Genomic DNA, 23,979 nt, shown 5'->3' with positions numbered 1-23,979 from the left:
TTGTCAGCAAACTTGATCCTCCATGCGATGTGTGCTCCGGTTCGGTCGCGCTGACGTCATCAGTTGGTTCCTACGCATTGATGTCATCAGTAGGTCCCTCTGCGTGGAGCGTTCCGGCTGCCTGAACAGGCATACGGTCTTGTTAACGTGCTCCCTCTGCTCCTCCTCTGGATGTTGTCCCTCGTAGTCTCGCGATATTTCGGGATTGCGGTGATGTCATCAATGACAGGCATAGATCTTCTCTGTCTCCCTAGGTGGTGATGCCGTTTCTTCACACATGCGCAGTGCATCCGCATTTCTGTGAGGCTTTAATACCAGGGGGAAAAGAGCTTAATCTAGCTCGTGGATAGAACATCAGATCTGGGTGGAATAATGAAGAGAGGAGAGAGTTAATTCAATGTGAATACATCAATAAAGTGCCACTATAGCCTAAAATTAAAGATTTAAAATATGGATTATTTATTTCTTGATTTTTGGTTGTTTAAGAACAGCAGCAGCAGCAAGAGTAAGTATATACTGTGGAAGAGAAATGCACATAAGATATTAGCGACTATTGAGGAAACAATTAAGGGACAAATAGTCATTAAGTCCCCTGGGGGAGACTGTATCAAATGTGTACGTCCAGAAAGCTTCTCTCTGAAGTAATGCTATGTCCCTCTCTGAACCTGGAGTAGATGTGACTACTGATTCTATCCCCATAACCTTCAAAGAAGCTACTGTATGTTTATGATCTGTACAATGTGTAATCAATACAGTCTCTTCCTTCTTACTGTTAATTTTACTGCGATGCTCTTTGAACCTTGTCTTAAGCATACGGCTCGTCTTTCCCACATAAAGCAACCCACAAGGACACTTAATGACATAAATGATATTCGTGGAAACACACGTAATTCTACTGTGAATTTTGTATTTTTGGCCACTCTGTGGGTGACAAAAAGTATCTCCTGTAGTGAGGCTATTGCAGACCGAGCATCCAAAGCACTTATAACATCCTGATTTCTGTACACTCAGAAAATATGGTGCTGCAAGATATTTATCATCACTTGCTCTGATGACCCTGTCTTTTAAATGTTGCCCTCTCTGATACGCAAATCGTGGGGGCTCACTACATAAAGGGCCTATCAGGGCATCAGTTTGAAGAACCCTCCAATGTTTACAAATACTGTTTTTAATTTGTTTACTACAGTAGCTGTAGTATACTTGCTGACTATGTTGATCCTTTCTGTTCCTGTATCACGTTTCACCGCTTGAACCTCCTTGCTTAGTGCTTTGTCAAATCTATGCATGGCTGACTTTGAGGCTAAATACATTTATAACACTGTTTACTCTGACAAAATGATCTTTTACTGTCGTTACATAGATGATCTGTTTTTTATCTGGGATGGAACGGATGAACAGCTTATAGATTTTTTTACATACCTAGATAAGCTCCCGACCCCAGTTCGGTTCAGCAATAATTGGAGTCCCACCCAGATATCATTTTTAGATGTACTCATCACTTATGATGGGCACTGTCTTAATACAGACCTTTAACCTACAGATCGCAATGCAACACTTCACGCATCAAGCTTCCATCTAGAACCTCTTAAGGCAATGTTGCCGTTCTCTCAAAAAATAAGGGCCACTAAGATTGTCAGTAGGCCTGGAAAATTAAAAGAGACCTTAACAGATATCAAACAGAGGTTTGTCTCACGAGGGCACAAACCATCTGATATTGACAAAGCACTAAGCAAGGAGGTTCAAGCGGTGAAACGTGATACAGGAACAGAAAGGATCAATATAGTCAGCAAGTATACTACAGCTAGTAAACAAATTAAAAACAGTATTTGTAAACATTGGAGGGTTCTTCAAACTGATGCCCTGATAGGCCCTTTATGTAGTGAGCCCCCACGATTTGCGTATCAGAGAGGGCAAAATTTAAAAGTCATGCTCATCAGAGCAAGTGATGATAAATATCTTGCAGCACCACATTTTCTGAGTGTACAGAAATCAGGATGTTATATGTGCTTTGGATGCTCGGTCTGCAATAGCCTCACTACAGGAGATACTTTTTGTCACCCACGGAGTGGCCAAAAATACAAATTCACAGTAGAATTACGTGTGTTTCCACGAATATCATTTACGTCATTAAGTGTCCTTGTGGGTTGCATTTGTGGGAAAGACGAGACGCATGCTTAAGACAAGGTTCATAGAGCATCACAGTAAAATTAACAGTAAGAAGGAAGAGACTGTATTGATTACACATTGTACAGATCATAAACACACAGTAGCTTCTTTGAAGGTTATGGGGATAGAATCAGTAGTCACATCTACTCCAGGTTCATAGAGGGACATAGCATTACTTCAGAGAGAAGTCTTCTGGACGTACAGACTTGATACAGTCTCCCCCAGGGGACTTACTGACTATTTGTCCCTTAATTGTTTCCTCAATAGTCGCTAATATCTTATGTGCATTTCTCTTCCACAGTATATACTTACTCTTGCTGCTGCTGCTGCTGTTCTTGAACAACCAAAAATCAAGAAAGAAATAATCCATATTTTAAATCTTTTATTTTAGGCTATAGTGGCACTTTATTGATGTATTCACATTGAATTAACTCTCTCCTCTCTTCATTATTCCACCCAGATCTGATGTTCTATCCACGAGCTAGATTAAGCTCTTTTCCCCCTGGTATTAAAGCCTCACAGAAATGCGGATGCACTGCGCATGTGTGAAGAAACGGCATCACCACCTAGGGAGACAGAGAAGATCTATGCCTGTCATTGATGACATCACCGCAATCCCGAAATATCGCGAGACTACGAGGGACAACATCCAGAGGAGGAGCAGAGGGAGCACGTTAACAAGACTTTATGCCTGTTCAGGCAGCCGGGACGCACCACGCAGAGGGACCTGCTGATGACGTCAATGCGTAGGAACCAACTGATGATGTCAGCGTGACCGGATCGGAGCACACATCGCATGGAGGATCAAGTTTGCTGACAATCATGTGACTACTGGGGGGTAATAAGTGGTGTTTTAATTGTTTTCATCTGGGTGTTTGTGGCTATTTATACTGGACATTTTTGTAGTCTCTGCAAGCCAGTCACTTGATAAAGTCCCCTAGGAGGGATAAAACGTTGTGTTTTTGTGCTGAATAAATTTTTCTAAAGAAATCCGAAGTTGCCCTGGATCTCTCTACTCTCTCCATGTGGACAGCAGCATACTAAAGAGATGTTTTGACCCCGTGGCTTCAACAAATTGCAACCTTCAATTACACAGAATGAGTTAATTGCGTCACTCACATCAAGCAAAATGTGTATTATAGTACAGTGCTCAACTTCAGCCCTTAAGTGAACCCTCCCGCCCCCGCCCCCCCGCAACAGGTCAGGTTTTCAGGATATCCCTGCTTCAGCACACGTGGCTCAATCAGTGGCTCAGTCAAAGTCATACATAGCCACTTATCTCCATGCGATTCAGGCTGTTTTCATGTGGGGTTATGTATCAAAGTCTCTTGACTGTATGTACAGATGGTACACGAAAACAAACAACAGCAGAAAGAGATTTTTTCTTCGATAAATCCGGTATCCGTTTTTATTTTTTAAAGTATATTTTTATTAAGAGGCTTTACAGATGATACATGGATGTTATACATTATCACAATGCCGATCCAAAAAGAGTTAAAACATCAAGTTATGTTAAGAGTTGCTAAACCCATCAGGAATTACATCACTGTTATATAGCAACACAATATAAATCAGTTTGGGACAAAACATTGTACAGTATGTGAAGAGTTCCTTAGTCCAAACGTATACATTGTGAAGGAGAGACTTGATTTCAAGTCATTTTTGTCTGTGTACATACTGTATTGTTTGATTAACATAAACAGCTTAAACAGTTTAATACACAATATTCTTAATAATCAAAGTGATGGTACTACTAGAAAATAGAAGGCTCAATTTAATAAGAGCAAGGCAGGGGGTTGTTAAAGACATTCTGGTTCAATTTCTGAAATATCTAACCCTTGATCAAGAACATAAGGGCAAAGCATGCGCTGAGATGATTTCAGTGAATAAGGAATCTCGGTTGGTGAGTAAAAGAAATACATTTACAGTTGGTATGATTACCAAAAAATTCTGTATTACCAAAAAGGCATCCCTCAACCTCTCAGAACCAACGGCCAAAGCGGTTCTGTGATAGTGACCGCGATGATAGGGCTATACGTATCTGCTACAGGGGTAAAGTAGAAAGCATTTTCAAATAAAATCAAAGCCCCACTAAAATAGTATCACATTTATAGCTCATACCTCCCGTGGATCAGAAAAGCCCTAGGGACCAAATGATATGCAACAATTCTCTAATCAAAAATGAACAGTAAACCACTTACACATTAAAACATTCCTAAACCACCAACAATCAGACCTATATAATCTTAGTAAGCTCAAAACTCAGACCCACAGTATTATATACTGTATTTATATATTTAATTGTGCCGACTGGTGCGCTACTGGGGAAGTGACCCCAAATATACAGCAGTAAACAAAGACGCCCCGATGTACATCCAATGGGACACATTATTTAGTTCATTTCTGTATGTTTTTTCTTGTCATAAGCATCGGTCATTTAATTCAATCTTTTGGCCAAAACATGTCATGTCTGTAGCATCAAGGTGACCCAGCAGGCACCTACACTATCAATTGTAATACTGTGCCCTTTGTATTTCCTGCACTGCATAGAGCGAATAGGAAATAAAATAATGTTATAGCCAATAGCTTGGGATGTGTAACGTATGTGGTGCCTAAGGGGTTATCATTTGGAAACACTAAGCCCCAGAGGCTCTAAACTCCGTAAGGCTATTTAACCTAAATTATTGTTAGGTTAATCGGAATGCCTATGCGCTAAAGCAAATAACGTAACGTTAACTCAGTGCTACTCCATAAATGTAGTTACTATGTAACTATGTAAATAACATATGGTTATTTGTTTCCTCACGTCAGTGCTAATGATATGCAAAAGGGTGATGGAAAACACACATTGACTGTGACTGTGAAACCATGGTCATAATTGTACTTGTTTAGAACTACAGAAAATGTGGACCATAATCTGCAGAGCTTGGCCGTTCTCCTTTAGAATGCGAGAAAAGCTGCAGCAAAGTTTTGTTAATTGAGTTTCCACATATCTGGAATATTCCCTCGAGGAATATACTGAGAGGCTTCAAAAGTCACATTAAATGATGTTTGTGGGGTGAAAACCTTAAAGAAAAAAAATTATTTGAAGCAATCTGGAGCTGGCCTTGAAAAACCAAACTGTGTGCGCCCAACTGCTCACAATATTGGCAAGACACAGCTAATGGTCCCGACTATATCATTCGCCGACTAATGAGATAAGAATTCACTACCTCCTTGTTTTTTACAGCTGCTAGTAAAGGTGTATTATCTCTGACAGATATTCTGTAATTAACTTTTATAAGTCGTTCCCTCCTTACAATCACTTAAAGGTGAGTCCCCACATAACAATGCATCCGCGTATATACTGGGAATAATAACAATGCATCCGCGTATATACTGAGAATAATAATATCCATATTTTGCCCATTAGTTTCCTGCAAAAAAATGAATGTTTTATATTTGCCCCCACATTTATAGCAGCTGTGCCCCATTTTCACAATCAATTTTCTTACAGACTTGGAATTGGGGATCCGCCAGAGCTGAACCCCACTGCTTTTAGTTCTGGGGCCCCTCCTGATAACTAGAGATACATAGGGCCCTCTTTTATATACTATACATTAAAGCATATATAGAATTACCTCCTTACAGTTTTAATTGCTGTTATACTTCCTCAAACTTCAAATATGGCAACGAGAAGTCCAAAAAGAAGACCCAACGTCATATTCCCCCTCCCCCCACCCCCCTGCCCATCACGTCCCGGCTTCTTATTGGCCTGCAGGACCAAAGCTGATTTGGCCTCCATTTTTATTTCCTGAATTGGAGCAGAAACACTGATAACTAGAAAGGTAACTATCTCAGGAATTAAAACCAATACTGTAGGACATGATTGCTGTTCTAATCTATTAAACATGCCACTGCCATTAGTTCACTTTGGTCATAGCTAGGGTGACCACTCGCCAACGGCACAGGGGTGATGAGCGGGATCGGAGTTTGCCGGTCACTTATGCGCATTCACAGTCGGTACTTGGCACTTGCCGGCTGTGCGTGCGTGATCGGCGTTTGACGGTCTCTCATGCGCATGTGCGATTGGTGCTATGCAGGCTGCTAGTGCGCATGCGTGATCGGCAAGCTCCAATCACGCATGCACCTGAGACACTGGCAAACACAAGCGCACGAGAGGCCAGCAAGAGCCGATCGCCCATGCATGGCCGGCGGCATAGAAAATCGGGGCAGCACCCCAAAAAGTCAGGACAGAGGCCTAAAAAAACAGAGGTCTGGCCACCCTAGTCATAGCAGCGACTGCATCTTTAACATTCTTACTTTTGTCACATATTATATTCCTTCTTTCATGCTTTCTAAACATTAATTTACAGAACAAATAAGGAATTGGATAAGCAACGCTAAACTGAGGTAGCTTACGGGGGTTGCAACTTGCAGCCCTCTTAAATACAGACCCACAAAATGACTTTTATCGGATGATATTCCATGCTTTTTCTCCAAAATGTGAGAGACTGTACATAATACCGCGCTCCTCCCTACAGAAGTTTGCTGCTGGTAAAAAGATAGGCCTTACATATAGAAAAACACAAAGAACGATTCCCGCGCTCCTACCAATTAGGCTAAAATAAAATAGTGATCTCATGAATAAGGGTTATTTCGTTAAACCCTAAGGGCAAAGCGTTATAAGCCGGCAGCTAACGTCAAGGCATAACCGAATTTGCAGGTTTTTCTCCGAAATGCAAGAGATAAATCTGCAACGATGAGAAAAGGATGCTTAACATAATTGTTTCAAAATTGTAGTTGTTAAGGGAGACAATGCTCTCCACTAAATTCTTTGGTATGCACGAAAATGAAGCTTTTGTCTTTTTCTTGGAGCTGCGTGTAAAATACAAATAATTATTACCGAGTCACTCATGAATTCTTTCTTGGGGTCCTCTTTATTAATACAAAGTAAGGTTTCAATTCTCGTTGATGACATACTTATGGTCTCGTATCAGTACATCTCTTTATCATTTGAATAAAGTCTACCGTCTGCAAGAATCCTTTTAATTTTCCTTAAGTGTACCATGCTAGGACAATACATTGTTTCAGACTTGTTCATGCATCTTCCGTGATTGTTAAAAGTAACTCGGACCCCAGGCTACTGTTTATAAGCCAGATGTGCATAGCACAGTTCCACGGTAGGCTTTCTCCTTCTGCTCTCTTATTTTGTTTCTCCCCTGTCAGGCATAGCATTGTTCGCAATGGAAAATTTCAAAGAAAAAAACAAAGTACCGTATTTCTAGCCAAAATTCACCGTGGGTGCTGTTTAATTTTTTTTCAGTCTTGGCTGAAGTTTGTGGAAAGGAATAGCGCCGTTGATTGGTTTTATTGTCATGGTTTTCAATCACGCATAACAACTTTGTGCCGAGCCTCTTTGGCTTTCCTTGACTGTTTATGCACTAGATTTGGACACATTGTTCACTTTATTTCGTACTTGTCTACCGAAACTGAAGAGCTGTAGAAATACGAAAGATGAGGTGTCTAAATGAGGGTTCAATGTGAAAAAAATGCATGGCTCACACTTTCCAGACACTGATCGATCTATAGGGGAAATATTATTTATTATGTATTTCATGGCAAATGTTTTTTTTTCTTACTGCAAGAAACAGTGTATGGTTTCTATAATGTATTTATTAAAGTTCTTTGCACAGCCTTTTGTTCTCAAAACTGCATTAAATAATATGTCTTTAATTGATGATTTCAAAAAGCATCCCATGCTGTGTTTAATGATCATGCTGGCGTCCATAATTAAGGTCTTGCACATAAAATATTCTGCAACCCCAAAATTATAGGTGTGAGGGAAGGCAACAAAAAAAGAATGACTAATAAACGGTCGTTAATGTAAATTTTGCATGGAAGAAACATTCAGGTAATGCATTAATTCAACAACGTGAATAACTATGTTTTAACGGCTTTTCTGACATAAAATATTAAGCTTCCGTGTCTGTCTTTTACAGTCTCACTGGAGATAAAATGTAATCTACAGTGTTTAAATTAAGTATTATACACACAATTATTTCTCTCTTTGCACAATGTCCAGTGGCAAAACAGTAAGGTATTTGTTTTCTAACAAAATAATATTATACACTGTTTGTATGTTATATTTTTATCCTGTTCAGAGATTTAAAAAGTCCCTTGTCTCACTTTTTGCATTGCTGTTGATTTTGCTACAATATAATGACATTGCCTTGGGGCTAATATATTTATTTTGGTTATTATGTTTGTCCCAGCCAGTCTTTCCAGAATCATAAACTAGGCGGCAGTACTTTATTGTGAAGGTGCAATGCCTATTATATTAATTCTCTCCGGGATTAGGAGAGTGCTGTGGTGCACTGGAAAAAGGAAAGAAAAGATGGACACAAAATAGCATAACACGTTCTCAGTGGAAGGACTAAGGGCCAATCAGGTAGTAACTACTCACATATCACCTCGCGCCCCCACTCCCTAAACATAAACAGCATATCCCAATCTGTGGCCATATCAATATGGATGGTCTGGTCGGTAGGTGGATCTCAGGGTAAAAGTGAAAAGACACAATAGTGCAGACGATAAAACAATCTATTTATGTATCAAATTAGCAGAATGTGCACTCAAGACGAGCACTCTGGGGCAGCAGCCCCAACGGGTTGGTCCCCAAGATCAAGGACCAGCTTATCTCTCTTTGTCTGGGATGGGGTCGTCTTGCCAGGATAGGCCACCTATCTCTATATATAAAAGGCTAAGGATGTCTGCAACAACCGGAAATGCCTCCTCAAGGAGAGGAGCAAGGAGAGCAGGAGACAGCGAGAGAGAAAGCAAGGAGGGGAGGAGAAATGGCAAGGAGGAGAGACAGCAAGGAGGGGAGGAGAGACAGCAAGGAGGAAAGATGAGACAGAGAGAGATAGGAAGGAGAGGAGGAGACAGCGAGAGACAGCAGGAGGAGAGACAGCAAGGAGGGGAGGAGGCAGAAAGATAAACAGCAAGGAGGGGAGGGGAGAGGAGACGGAGAGGGGGAGATAGAGAGACAGCAAGGAGAGGAGTAGACAGATGAGATGAGTAGGATGGGAGGGAGTGTAGTGTGAACAGAGAGGAGAAGACACAGTAACACTGGGAGTGCAAAGAGGAGCAGGACATGATTGCGGGGAGAGCAAGGTGGGAAAGAGGGGACAAGAGACAGCAAGACGTTACAGGGCGGGGTGAAAACAAAAAGTAATGTTTAATTAATAACCTTTAAAATCTGCTAGATCGGCGTATGTTACAATGGGTGTAATTGTAGTATTAAAATAGTATTAAAATATTCTGTAAAACAAATAGCAGATAAATCTGTAAAGCGGGATCTCCCGAGTTGTAGTCGGTCAATGGTCTCACACAGGGCCGCAGACAGCAATCCCAGGTCCAGGACTAATGTTTCCACCGGGGCGCCCCACCCACGTGTCGGCGACCTTGCAAGAACCCCCCACCCATTTACTCTTACACCCCCCCTTCTCACACACTTCACTCACTCCCCTCTTATACTCTCCCTTCACCCTTTCCTTCCCCCCTCCTTCTCTTACACCCCCACCTCTCCCACCCCCATGTATTTTTCTCCCCTCCCCACACTCAATAACCTCCCTCCCCAATATATGCGTGCGCGCGCAGTGACACACACACAGTGACACACACAGTGACACACAGTGGGACACACACAGGGACAAATGCACACACAGTGACACACACACACAGTGACACACTGACACACACACACAGGGACACACACACAATAAGCCCCCTAACCCAATCACACACATAAAAATAAGCCTTCTCCCCCCTTGAGGTGGGTAAGGTGTCTGGGAGGGTGGTATAAGGGGGGCTTGGGGCATGTTTGTTTACCTGGAGCCCGTGGATGGGCCTGCTGCAGCAGCATGGCCGGTGCACTGGAGAGCCCAGCATGCCCGCGGAGGCCTGGGGAGGGAAGGGCGGTGCTGAGGGAAGGGGAGGGCCCTGCAGTACTGCAGGAGAGAAGGGAGGGGGCGGTTCTGAGGGAAGGGGAGGGCGGTGCTGAGGGAAGGGGAGGGCCCTGCAGTACTGCAGGAGAGAAGGGAGGGGGCGGTGCTGAGGGAAGGGGAGGGCGGTGCTGAGGGAAGGGGAGGGCCCTGCAGTACTGCAGGAGAGAAGGGAGGGGGCGGTGCTGAGGGAAGGGGAGGGCGGTGCTGAGGAAAGGGGAGGGCCCTGCAGTACTGCAGGAGAGAAGGGAGGGGGCGGTGCTGAGGGAAGGGGAGGGCGGTGCTGAGGGAAGGGGAGGGCCCTGCAGAACTGCAGGAGAGAAGGGAGGGGGCGGTGCTGAGGGAAGGGGAGGGCGGTGCTGAGGGATGTTGAGGGCCTTGCAGTATTGCAGGAGATAAAGGGAGGGGGCGGTGCTGAGGGAAGGGGAGGGCAGTGCTGAGGGAAGGGGAGGGCCCTGCAGTACTGCAGGAGAGAAGGGAGGGGGCGGTGCTGAGGGAAGGGGAGGGCGGTGCTGAGGGATGTTGAGGGCCTTGCAGTATTGCAGGAGATAAAGGGAGGGGGCGGTGCTGAGGGAAGGGGAGGGCGGTGCTGAGGGAAGTTGAGGGCCCTGCAGTATTGCAGGAGAGAAGTGATGGGGGCAGCAGACAGGAAAGGGGAGGGCCCAGCTTGCAAGCACAGAGTGGAAACTGTAGTGTTGCAGACAGGGAGGACGGGCCCCTTGACTGGGCGGGCCCGGGACAGCAATACCGGCTGTCCTCCCTGTCGGCGGCACTAGTCTCACAACCTCTGTGTGTTCCAATGTCCCACATGATACTCTTGCCAGCACTTCCAGTTACCTCGGAGGGCGGAGAGTTCAGGAACGCATCTCGATATCAATCCCCAGACTCGACGCGTTTCACTTTTGGTAGCTTCCTCAGGAGTCCGGACCGTGACCACTACCTGCCAGACTACTCCAATACTGTATATACCCTTAACATAATTTCATTAACCAATTAAAAAAGAGTAGACAAGAGTGTATTTATCTATGATGTATCCCAGTGTAACGTATTGCTTAAATTATAATAAAATAATAACATGGCTCCCTTTTCAAATACTGCTTTCAAAATATTGCTTTTAACATATCCAATACATTTAGGAAGCCAATAAATACTTGAACTTTTTTTTTCTCCTTGAACTAGCAGAGAATTTTAATAGAGGACTAAATGTAACTTACAAGCGGTTGTTATACAAACTATCTCTTTCCCATAGTAAATAGCACGTGTCTTTGTGCTCTATTAAACTAGCACACTGGCTTGTGATAACACTTATATAATTCTAGACACTCATAGAAAATTAGAATTGAATATAAAGCTACATAAATCGTTTGTGGCATGAACAACACCACTTAACAATTATTCTATTTAAATGACTCCATGGTACCTCATATATTGATGACAATAGTTATGTAATAAAAATGGTTAAACCAGTACACAAATATCAACATGAAGCTAGCCAATTATATTCTAGCCAGACATAGATACATAATATACTGATGAAAAAAAGGAGAATGTAGGGAGAATTAACAAAAACAAAACAGGGGAAAGAAAAAGAGAGAATATTAATAAATAAATACACTAACAATAAGAATCAAGTGTGACAAATGTATCTAGGAACAACTAGACACCATCACCTGAGAACTATCAGGACAAAATCACTATCAGAACACAATCAACACACATCTTTAATGGTGATCCAACAATAATCTGAGCGTGTGTCACTAATGTAAATGGTGGACACACACTGGAGATCAAATCCCCATAATTTTGTTCCCCATCATCGGATTGTAGAGGGTCTAGGAGAGAAGTGGTGTTGAGAAAATGGAGCAAGCGAGAGAATACAAGAGGTTCAAGGAGTTTAGAGACAAAAGGCAGGAGGGAGACAGGCCGATAGTTAGAAAGACAGGTAGGGTCAAGCTTGCTGGTTTTGAGTAATGGTATGACTGTTGCATGTTTGAAGGAGGAGGGAAAGGTACCAGAGAAGAGGGAGGAGTTAAAAATGTGCGTGAGCATAGGGATTATAGTAGGATTATTGTAGGAGCAAGAGGTTTTAAGATATGGGAGGGAATGGGGTCAAGAGGGCAAGTGGTAGAGGGAGAAGAGGAGATCAGCAGTGATACAGAACATCCGCCTATGTGAAATAAAGTCAAGGAAGGAAGGAGCAGAGTTAGGAAGAGGTGTAGGATGGGAGGAGGAAACAGAGGGGAGGTCCTGACGCATGGATTCTACCTTTTCCTTGAAATAGTCAGCAAAATCCTGAGGTGAGATGGAGGAGGAAGAAGAGGCAGCAGAGGGTGGTCTGAGTAGGGAGTCAAAGACATAGAAGAGTCGGCGTGGGTTAGATTTATGTGTGCTGATTAGTAAAGAAAAGTAGGTTTGTTTAGCCTGAGAGAGGGCAGAGGTGAAACAGGACAGCATAAATTTGTAGTGAAGGAAGTCTGCGAGAGTGTGAGACTTCCTCCAGAGGCGTTCAGAGGAACGAGCGCAGGAACGCAGCATGCGCGTGTGGACGTCATTGGTTTGGCGCCAAAACGGCAGTCAGCTGTATTTAAATGTTCTGTGTATCGTGTATGACACTTCTTGATAAAGTGCACACTCTGCACAAAACGCATAGAAGGGCTGCAACCCTTTATTTTATGGCTTCCCATTAAAGAGTGATTTTTTGCCAGACCTGCTCTCCTTCATTACTCTGCTGTGCGCTGCACACACACTGCATTTATCTTCCTTCAAGAGTCTACACTTTGGCCCTTATTAAATTTGCTATGAACGCTTCCCAGAACTAGAGAAGAGATCAGCTCCACTCAAACGAATTAGAACGCAAATATTTTCAGCACCAGGAAGTGACTTTATAACATATTAAATTGGAGTTCTTGTGGTTAGCTCACCCAACATACACAATACTACATAATAATTGTAAGGGATGCTGCGATATTTGAGCAATACACTACTGCCTTTGTGATCACTCATTGTCCATTACGCAAGATCCTGGGTTTTCGGGGATTCGGAATATCAGTCATTATTTTCTTCAGCTCATCATTGCCATGAAATCAAAGGTAGAAGTTGAAGTATCCATAGGTATATTTCTGGAGTACAATGATGTCGAAGCGATGAGAAATAATGATTACAAACACACACAAAATCATTTCCCACAAAGAAGGAAATGCTATATCCCAGAAGCAAGATGAATCTTGTCATGTAGCGAGAACCTGGAGACACTATGGCCTGATTCATACCTCCTTTAAGAGCCGTGGAAGGAGGTTACTGAAAATGACTGCGGGCAGTCAGGAAAAAAAATGATAAATGGAACAGTTATATTATATATGTTAAAAAAACTATATTGTTAATTAGGACCAGCTTTCCAAATCCCAAACCACAAACATTAACATGGGAAAACATTTCCAACATTGCCAGTGTGTTGTTAAAAAGGCATCTAAAGTAACAAAATATGTTTTATTTTATTCATGCCTCCAGGTACAAATTATTATTTAAAATCCAGCACAAATGTGAGCACATTTCTTGTTTCTGCATCAAATTTAAACATGTCAGTGTTTGATATTGTGAGTTTATTGTACATGAGAATAATAAAGTAGACGGATTACTGTTTGCTTCATCACAGGGTTAAAAACAAGTATCCTGTACCCCTCAAATGCCAGATTTCCATATTTTCTTCAATCTCTTCCATCTTTAAGAAAATAGAGCACATTCCCACATGTCAGACAGGTCTGCAATCCTGCATTTCCGCATTGTCTCTTAGCATGCAGGGCTTCCACTGCAGCCAGGGATTCTGGGATATGACACACCATGACTCCACAGTGTCATCGTTTGCTTCAAATTCATTTTAACATGGACCCCTGTAAGATTTCTTTAAGAAACAAAAATACTGTAAAGAAGCCCGTTATGAAAGAGGGGGGATTGGGATGGAATACTCTTTACTACCCTTGTGTTTTTCCAATGTTTTTAAATTAAGTAAAGAGAAAAAGAGGTGTATTTCTTCATCATTCTTGTACAATCCTTCTTACATCAGTATAAAAATACAATTGTAGAAATCATTCAGATAAAGGGTGTTAAAAGACCTTTAAAAGAGCACTGCAAACGTTTGACTAATATTGGGAGTACAATGTATTGCTAAGTACAGATAATGCTAGGCCTCACTTTGCAGATGAAGTTGACAAATGGAAATTCAATTTGGATCTAAATATTCTAATTTCACCGGAGAAGAAAATATCCTTGAAATATGGGTTTTGACAGAGGGAAGGAGAGAGTTTTAGTTAACCCATTCACTTATACACCTCCCAAAACATTCATCCAGACAACACAAGGGAAGATCCACGGAGATCCATGAAATCTTGTATCGTGACTTGACCCACATTTAACATATTGGCAGTCGTAACGCATGTCCACAAAGGTGATTAGGGTTACGAGGCCGTTGCGTTAACCAGAGAGATATCGTATCATTACCTATTAATGGAGGCCTCGCTCACTTATGCAAATCATATTCTAATGAGCCGCTGGCCTAACATCTCATATCCACAAACCTCCGTTAACGTTATAACGTTACGATAATGAGGTCACACCAAAACCTACCATTACTCACATCCAGACCATGATTATCATAGCGTTATTTCTGGGAATAGCCTTCAAGCAAAAATGACAGGTCTAACGTGCTACCCAAATGATTGTTCACAGTATATAGAACTTAACACGTTCATTGCGAAAAGTTACGTGTCATATATATATTATGGATCACATAAATGTCTAAAAACACGTAAAAAGACTAAATTTCTTTGCTACGCTGTAAGTCATTGCAGAATGTGAATGCCCTACAGGGGTGGACTTGTCTAGGTCCAGATCTGGGACCATATTAAAATCTCCTCCTACGATATATAGCTGTTCTTGATTATCCCTCATTGTTTCCAGTGTTTCCTTTAAAAAGTCAATTTGCCCCTCGTTAGGTGCGTATATATTCACTAGAGTAATATGTTGGCCTGAGAGAAGGCCATGGACTACCAGTGACCTCCCTCCCTGGTCTCTCTTAACCTCCATTGTCTGTAACGGGATACCTTGTTTTATCAAGATCGCGACCCCTCTTTTCTTACTAGTGAAAGACGAATAGAATGCGGTAGGATATGTCCTGCTAAAAGTGTTTGGGGGGTCTTGGGAATCGAAATGTGTCTCTTGTAGAAAAACAATATCCGTGTTTAGCTTTCTAAATTCTTTTAACGCCAGTCTACGTTTACTATTGCTATTAAGGCCTTTAACATTCAGGGATACTAGTTTCAGTGGTGTTTGGCTAGTCATTTCCTATATCGTGTCTCTCTCTCATGTGAAAATTGTGAATGTTACATTTTAATGGTTGCCGGGTACAAGGAGGAAAAGGGGGGGGCGCAAGGAAGGAAACAAAGGGGGGGGGTCCCAAATCGGGAACTTGGAGAACAAAAAAAGGAAAAGTTCACTTGAAACATAGGATGCGTGTAACCAGCCACTCGTCCCAGTTTTGTGGCCAGTCCCTACATGGGCTGGCTTGGCAGGCATATGGCCCTACTGGGGTCGCCCTAACATCAGGCATGCTAGTCTTCTTACTCACCTCCACATACCGCCACTGTTAAATCCCCAACTCCGAACTGCACCTTTATTTTACCTTACTTGAAACCACAGACATTAGTTGTTTTTCAATACTCACAAAGAATTCTTTCTTCTGGTCCAGACAGACCTCAAACTCTTCTATATTCAGAGGGTCCTCTCTCATCCGCAGAGTAAGTCATATTATCCATAGAACAGATAAATGATAATCACGGTGGCCGTATCTGCAAGTCAAAAAGAAGGGAACAGAGGGAGACAAGGGAACAAAGCAAAGAAAGACAATGCTCCAACTTGGGCTTCTTAGATGACCACGGATTGTAGACTCATCCGTCGGGTAGGCTCTCGTGGGCTCCGATGAACCCTTACAAAATTTGATGACCATCATATAAAATCACTGATAAGGCATTGCGGGTGCTTGGCCGGCTTTCCTTATTCCCTTTTCGGGTACTCGGATCCTCAGGTGACCCATCATCCGAGCCATTCTTCTGGGATTGGCTCTGTCGGTCCATTCTGCTCCTGGGCTCCAGACCCGCGCCGAAAGAAAAGCTGAAGATTCCTCCGGATATCGCAGCGAGATTTGTCGTCCTCCTTGGTTGACGATGAGATGAACCGGAAAGGCCCACCGATATCGCATTCCCTTTTCTTGAAGAATCGATGTTACCAGTCGTAGTTCTCTTCGTCTGTCCGTAGTCATCCTTGACAAATCCTGGAAAATCTGGATCGGGGAATTTTCGAAATCGATAGATCCCCTGTTTCTGCTTCCTTTTATTATCTTATCTTTGGTGAAACCGCAGCATTATCTTATTATTGGTGAAACCGCAGCACCACATTCACAGATTTCGTCTGTGCTCCCTATTTTCTAAATTGTCCACCTTATCTCTCATGGCTCTTAACTCCTCTTGAGTCTCAAGACTTCTTCATCCGTACTCACTTGATTTTGCAGGGGAGCATCCATTTTGGATTCCAGATCTGTAGTTCTTCTAGCCAGGGTAGAGATTTCAGACTTAAGCTCCAGTACTGCTTTGTCCAGGGCAGATTGGAACATTGTTTGCATATCTAGCAGCAGTTCCTTTAAATCTTGCCTTGTAATGGGCACTCCGCTCTCCTCTTCACCCTGCTACTTTTCAGGGCTTAGTGAGTGGCGCTCCCGATCTCCCCCGTCGGTGCCATCTTGGGACTGTGCTCCAGCAGTCACGGGCTGCCTGTGCCCGAAACAGGAGAGATCTGGCACGCTCGCCTTTCTAGCCTTCTTAAGGGGCATGCCGGAGGGTTCCCCCGTCCTCTCCCGCTAACCTGGGGCCGTTATGAGGTGCCGATAGGAGGCTCTAGCTGATAGTAGGCAGCGGCATGCACGGAGCTCCTCAGCAGACATGCATGCGCTGTGACGTCACGCGCGCGCCACCTCCTTGCAAACTTCTTAAAGCTTTTTTAAATAGAAAAATATGTTGTCAGATTTAGGCGAAAAGTTCACACATCTCTATTCTTCATCAATTGATCAATGTAGCACAGTTTAAATAAAGTCTTATTGTTTGAATAATCTTAATAGTTCTTAACAAACCAAATTAACTGCAATAAAACGTAATACAATTAATTTTGCAGCATATCATAGAACTTTAGGGTAAAATGTTATGTCTTATAATGGAATTATTTTTACCTCTTACAAAACTGCTGTTGCTATAAAGTAATCATCTTTTTTTAATATGATGGTTATGAAACACGCTAAGTAGACACACCTATGACATTTACAGTTCAAATAATATCACGTCCCATCTCCAGGACTGATTCTCCTGAAATGAAGGGAGCATCTTCTTGGAAGGGGATAAGTTGTTTAGTTATTAATGTGCCAATTTAATTCTTGGCCACTCTAAAGTGATAGTTGCGAAACCTGTTTCCTTTGATGAGAATTATACATAAACCAGCTATTAAATTAAGTCACTGAACATACAGTACTGCTACAGTAATAGCAAGTGTATACATAAATATATCATTTATCATGAGTCCAGTCTGCACGGTCTTGTAACTATTATGAATGCATGCTATGTACTTTTAAATTACTGTTCTATTACCCTTTTTATTTCCTTTAAACCTTAATGAAAATGGGGAAGAAAATGTAATTTCTTCAGTGCTTTGTTTTGAGAACTTCAGTACAAAGGAAGCTTAATTAACCAGAAAAGATAGAAAGAGACATATTTCAATGTAATACAAAATTATCATTTCAACGTGCTAGCTATAGTACATCTTCAAAGATGTGTTCTCCCTTTAGCAATATTAAGATTCTTTTCTTATGTAAATTAAAATAAAATGACAAGTTAAGATGCACTTATCACAATTACATTGCCTGATATTCAGCTATTGGGAATTCCAGTAGAGTACATTGCACAGCATGTAAAATTGTATTCGCCATGCTTATAAATCTAGAAAAACACTTATATATTATATACTCTATATTGTCTGAAGCGGCCATTTTGTTTTTTTGGTTTTCTTTAGCATATCATTTAAAAAAAATGTATGCTCGTAATTGCATGAAAAGTAACACATTTGTTACTGTATTTTTGTTTCTTACGTTTTACAGAGATTGCTTTTTTTATCCTTGAAGGCTTAGATCCTCTAAACTCAGAAACTGCGATCGACCGAAGCCTCTTATTGACTTGAATTCTTCTGTATTGGGTCCAATTTTCCAAATGACCTGAAAATTGCACGGAACGCTTTAGGGATGCCCGCGGAACCTTCCCTAGCTGGGACGGCAAGAAGAGATACACCATTAGACATTTAATAAATTGCCGCAGTGTAGGTCATTGTTACATTAATTCTCTTGGGTAACAGTCATCTACCTAGCCTCGTGTATCTGTGAAAAAAATATATGTTGGCAGGATGTGCCGCCAGTTTAGGAGTAGAATACTTGAGCATGTGGGACACGATCAGAAATAAAATTGACACCCCCTTCTCAAGACACATTAACGAACAACATGGGGACAACGCAGAGGTCTTACCGTTTCCAGGTATTGATTCTGTACAATAGGACAGATATAAAGGTGATTGGAACAAGGATATTATATGGAATGCGAATCAAAATGGATCTATACTAGGGGTGGGAAACTCCAGTCCTCAAGGGCCTTTGACTGAGCCACTGATTGAGCCATCTGTTCTGAAGCAGGGATATCCTGAAAACCTGACCTGTTGGTGGCCCTTGCTAGAGTCGCCCACCCCTGATCTATACGGGACACTTAGGGCTAATGGCCTAAATGAGGGCTTCATGTTCTCACCTTTTCTATAACGCTAGACCTTCCATTGAGTTAGGATTCAGGTTCTTGTTATCCTCTACTATATAACGGGACACAACTGGTTGACTATTTCAGTTTCCCTGCAGATAATTATATCCTCCAATTATCTGCCCATTACCACTCATCATTGGCATCACAATCACAATACAAATAATAGGCTAATATTTTCAAAACTTTAACATCAGAGATACGTATCTTTAGAAAGCAAGCTTGATGCCATGCTTTGCTATAACATCCACCAGCAATTAGCTTGGGAGGCAGCTTGATGAGAGGCTTCAGAGACGAATACATGGTTAGCTAACGGCGTCTCCCTTTCCCTCTACAGTCACTGATATGGTGCCTCATACGTAGAGTATTTCATTGAATAAGTTATTAGGATTCTATATATAGGGACTGTATTTCTTACCTTTTCTCCGTCTGCATATATATTCACTCTTCTTTCTATCTATTGAAGGGCATTTTAGCTGGATCAGGTCAGCGAGCGACAAATTGACTTGATTTATTGCTACTATGTCTCTGAGGCAGATGATTACCACTTTCATGATTGATTGGGCTTATATCAATTACAAGTGTGTTGCTAATATAGCAACACTGTCTGCAAGCTGCTCTGTGGGCTGGGGAGCTCTTATTAAATAAACAATAGCTATTTTTTATTGTGTGTTTAACCCAATATAATATCCATTTTCTGGTATTAAGCCATTTCCCCACAATTATGGGACTATAATAGTACAGCCTATTTAGGGCAGATCTACTCTGTATGTATGTATACTGGTTTGAGAAGGGAATGACACAGCACAGTATGTTATATACACTGTATGTACGTATACCTTTTTGAGAAGGGAATGACACACTGCACAGTATGCATTATATACACTGTACTGTATGTACACAATCATTATGCTGTTTTTTTTTTACATTTATATTGAAAGTATTTTTTTAGGATTGAGGTATTTTGCACATTATATCCCATACATTTTCCTGACTTAGTGTGCAACATTCTGGGCTTTCCTTTCCTTTGGCTTGCACCTTCGTTACTACCCTTGTTGGCACCATGGTTGCAAGTTTGGGCTGAGCGAGAGTACCAGGCGCCCCTGTTGTGAGGCATCGCCTTGTTTTCTACACATCCTAGGAACCCTGGCTGAAAAACACTGTTCTAGTCTCTAAAATATCGCACAGTATTTAAATTCAGATATTCCGATTTTCTGCAGTATGCTCCTATTTGGGACAATTATACATAACATATTTATATATGAAAGTCATGGATAGTGAAATGAATGGCAAGGTTTTTAATTATTAATTTATCACTTAGCACATTTAAAGAAGACAGTCTTGCTTTAATAATATATAACCAAATGGGATTTTGTACAGTATGCCTTTCTATGTTGTGTGACATGGAGATACTGTATCTAAATATCTAAGTCTTTTCTTGGTCATGAGTTAGTTTTATTTATTACCACAAACTTATACACCTTTTCCATATGACTTGGTATTAAATCTAGCCAAACTGCCTCCCCTCCATCTTTACTAAAGGTTCAGTTACAATATTTTATTTCTGTTCTTTTTTTTTTTTTAGCTGCGAAATGCGATGGTGAACAGGAAAACGGGAAAATTCTCCATGGAGGTCAAAAAGACGGTAGACAAAGGGGTGAGTCTTAGTACACTGTATCAAGAGATTGTCTGTAACAAATACATAGACTAAAAACCTATCTATTTTTCTTTGTCTTTCTCCATTTTAGAAACGGGTATTGGTGATGACAAATGACTATTACTACACAGACATCAAGGGTACTCCTTTCAGGTACAGTTGGCAGAAACCTGTTGATATTGAAGTTGTTATTTTAAGACAGACTCAGCTGAAATCTTACACACAGAATAAGGGATCCTTAGCAAACGCCGTGCATTGCATTATAGGTTCTTGAAAATAACACGTATTTCAAAATATTTTGGGGGGGAAAAAAAGGACTTTAGATTTAGCAAATGATGTGAAAAAAATAACTATTGTAGTTACAGATTATGTACATTTGAAAACATGCCTTTTGTCTCTCAGTTTGGGTGTAGTTCTCTCTAGAGGACACGGCAAATACTTCTTCAGAGGGAACGTAACTATTGAAGATGGTAAGATACTCATACTGTTTCTAATATCTTTGAAATATCCTTTGTTTTGTGCCTGTGTAGAATGTGGCTTTAGTTTTTTCTTGACGGCTAGTCACAAATAGTCACTGCTGTATACCAGCTGCTCCCGTTGTAATGACAGATGTAGCGAGCGTTATTACCCTGCTTGTTGAATAAGTTGCGTTCTTGCTACCGTGTTAGCAGCGCTATGGAACACAATGGTAACACGTGCGTTATGTCTTTAACGGGTGCGGTATTTGAGTTATTTCTCACCAAAATACTCATTAACCGGATTAATAATGCCTGCTAAATCTGTATACATTTTCAATGACAATGGTTCTCAATCTGTGTTTAATGGAACCATGACTTCCTCGGAAGATTACCCAAGGTTCCCGAAATGTTCTATTTTCTATTTAATAATTATAAAAGATTATTCAACGTTCTTTTATCATTTTTTTAATTATATGTGATATAGAAATATGTTCATTTATTGTATGCCCTCTTATAGCAACACACATGGTAGGTACATAGTGTACTGTAGGCAGGCAGGCTGGCAGTCAGGTCTTTAAAGGTGGAAACTATGGCTCTAAGATATGATAATATCTTTTGTTAAACACTGAAGTGGGGATATATATGTCATATATGATTGTATTTAATTGTATCAACTGCTTTGTTACAAAATGCCAGTATGGAAGGCAGGATGTGGTGATAAATTAGCTGCGACTTCACAGAAAATATGCTGTTTTCCTAGGTGCATCTTATCAGTTATCAGTCTAGCTCTAGCAAATTGCTTAGCAAATTCCATGGCAGTAAGAGATTTGTCTCCATGCCTCCCCTTGTAAATGGTTTTCCTCATCCTGCTCACCAGAAAACATCTGTCTGCAATAATATGGGAGACATAGAAAATGTATAAATTCTGCTTCAAATACCAATTCAATTCAATTCTGCATTCTTATCACAGTACTTACCCATATATGCATTATTATCACAGTACTTACCCATATATGCATTCTTATTACAGTACTTACCCATATATGCATTCTTATTACAGTACTTATCCATATATGCTTTCTTATTACAGTACTTACCCATATATGCATTCTTATTACAGAACTTATCCATATATGCTTTCTTATTACAGTACTTACCCATATATGCATTCTTATTACAGTACTTATCCATATATGCATTCTTATTACAGTACTTATCCATATATGCATTCTTATCACAGTACTTACCCATATATGCTTTCTTATTACAGTACTTACCCATATATGCATTCTTATTACAGTACTTACCCATATATGCATTCTTATTACAGTACTTACCCATATATGCATTCTTATTACAGTACTTACCCATATATGCTTTCTTATTACAGTACTTACCCATATATGCTTTCTTATTACAGTACTTACCCATATATGCATTCTTATTACAGTACTTACCCATATATGCATTCTTATCACAGTACTTATCCATATATGCATTCTTATTACAGTACTTACCCATATATGCTTTCTTATTACAGTACTTATCCATATATGCTTTCTTATCACAGTACTTACCCATATATGCTTTCTTATTACAGTACTTACCCATATATGCTTTCTTATTACAGTACTTATCCATATATGCTTTCTTATCACAGTACTTACCCATATATGCTTTCTTATTACAGTACTTACCCATATATGCTTTCTTATTACAGTACTTACCCATATATGCATTCTTATTACAGTACTTACCCATATATGCATACTTATTACAGTACTTTCCCATATGTGCATGCTCTCATAGACGGTCTTTGACAATTTGGTCGCGGGTGTTTTTCTGCGACCACGTGACCGCCAGTGTTTCGCTGCAAGTGACCTTGCTGCTAGCACACTCAGTCGCCGGCCGCTTTGCCACCAAGGTCAGTCCCTAACATTAGCCCTTACCCTACACCCCCCCCTAATCTTAAGGCCTAATACTAGCACTACCCCTACCCTAAAAACCTTAATTCCTTACTATAAAACCCCTTACCCCCTGCCCTTACCCTAACCCATAGAACCCCTAAATTTAACCCCCTACCATAACCACTAAAACCCCTAAAACATACCTTATTGTAGAAGTGGGCGGCGCAACGGATCCAGCGGCGGACAGCTGAGGCAAAGGGTCCCTCTGCAGCCAAACGCTGGCGGGGACTTTGTCGCTGGGGGACAGTCGTGACCAAATGTCCCGTTCCGCTCGTAGAGGCATACATTCCTGTACTTATGCATGTATATATATATATATATACTGTATACATACAGACTGAGACACAGAACAGACTGACTCTCCACCTGATTTCCACCTGATGCAGTGCTTGTGATAATGGGCCACTCCAAGCCTGAACACAGATAGCACAATACATTTAACAAAGGGCCTTTGAGAATTGTTAGTGGTCCGCACTTACGCTGTGAGAACAAGTGTCTGCACACCCACATCCACACACGTTCACACATCTGCTATAACATCCTTTAACGGGGCATTAATATTGGTTTATGTCAGGTAGGTGCAGTCCTCTCACACAGGGCATAGTGGGCACTACAAACTATTTGAGCACTCGCTACACTGTTAAATAAAGATGTTAACGTCCTGTTGAAGGATATTATGCCAGATGTTGGGTTGTTTGATCTGTATAATTTTGTCTGTTTACAACAGATCTATTTTTGATACAAAGTAACATTTTGAGTATACAATTAAATGTAGTGATTGTCAGAATATAATAAACTTCCAGTTCACAGCCAGAACCTTACGATCCACTGAATAAATCCCAGTTTGACAGCTGGTGCTAC

General features: G+C 41.1%; 1 protein-coding gene across 3 annotated transcripts in view; it reads left to right on the top strand.

The window, feature by feature from the left end:
* The window catches only part of CACNA2D3 (calcium voltage-gated channel auxiliary subunit alpha2delta 3), a 597,478-nt gene that overhangs the window by 405,879 nt on the left and 167,620 nt on the right, over nucleotides 1-23,979 (top strand). For all 3 annotated transcript variants that reach the window (XM_075574868.1, XM_075574867.1, XM_075574869.1), the window contains 3 exons: nucleotides 20,622-20,693; nucleotides 20,785-20,846; nucleotides 21,096-21,163. In XM_075574868.1, the coding sequence (XP_075430983.1) occupies nucleotides 20,622-20,693; nucleotides 20,785-20,846; nucleotides 21,096-21,163 (202 nt within the window). The remainder of the gene's footprint in view (nucleotides 1-20,621; nucleotides 20,694-20,784; nucleotides 20,847-21,095; nucleotides 21,164-23,979) is intronic.

This window comes from Ascaphus truei, chromosome 17 (genome assembly GCF_040206685.1).
Source record: "Ascaphus truei isolate aAscTru1 chromosome 17, aAscTru1.hap1, whole genome shotgun sequence".
NCBI classification, from domain to species: Eukaryota; Metazoa; Chordata; class Amphibia; order Anura; family Ascaphidae; genus Ascaphus; species Ascaphus truei.
The sequence above is the reverse complement of the archived record's forward strand: the minus strand, read 5'-3'. Positions and strand labels throughout refer to the sequence as shown.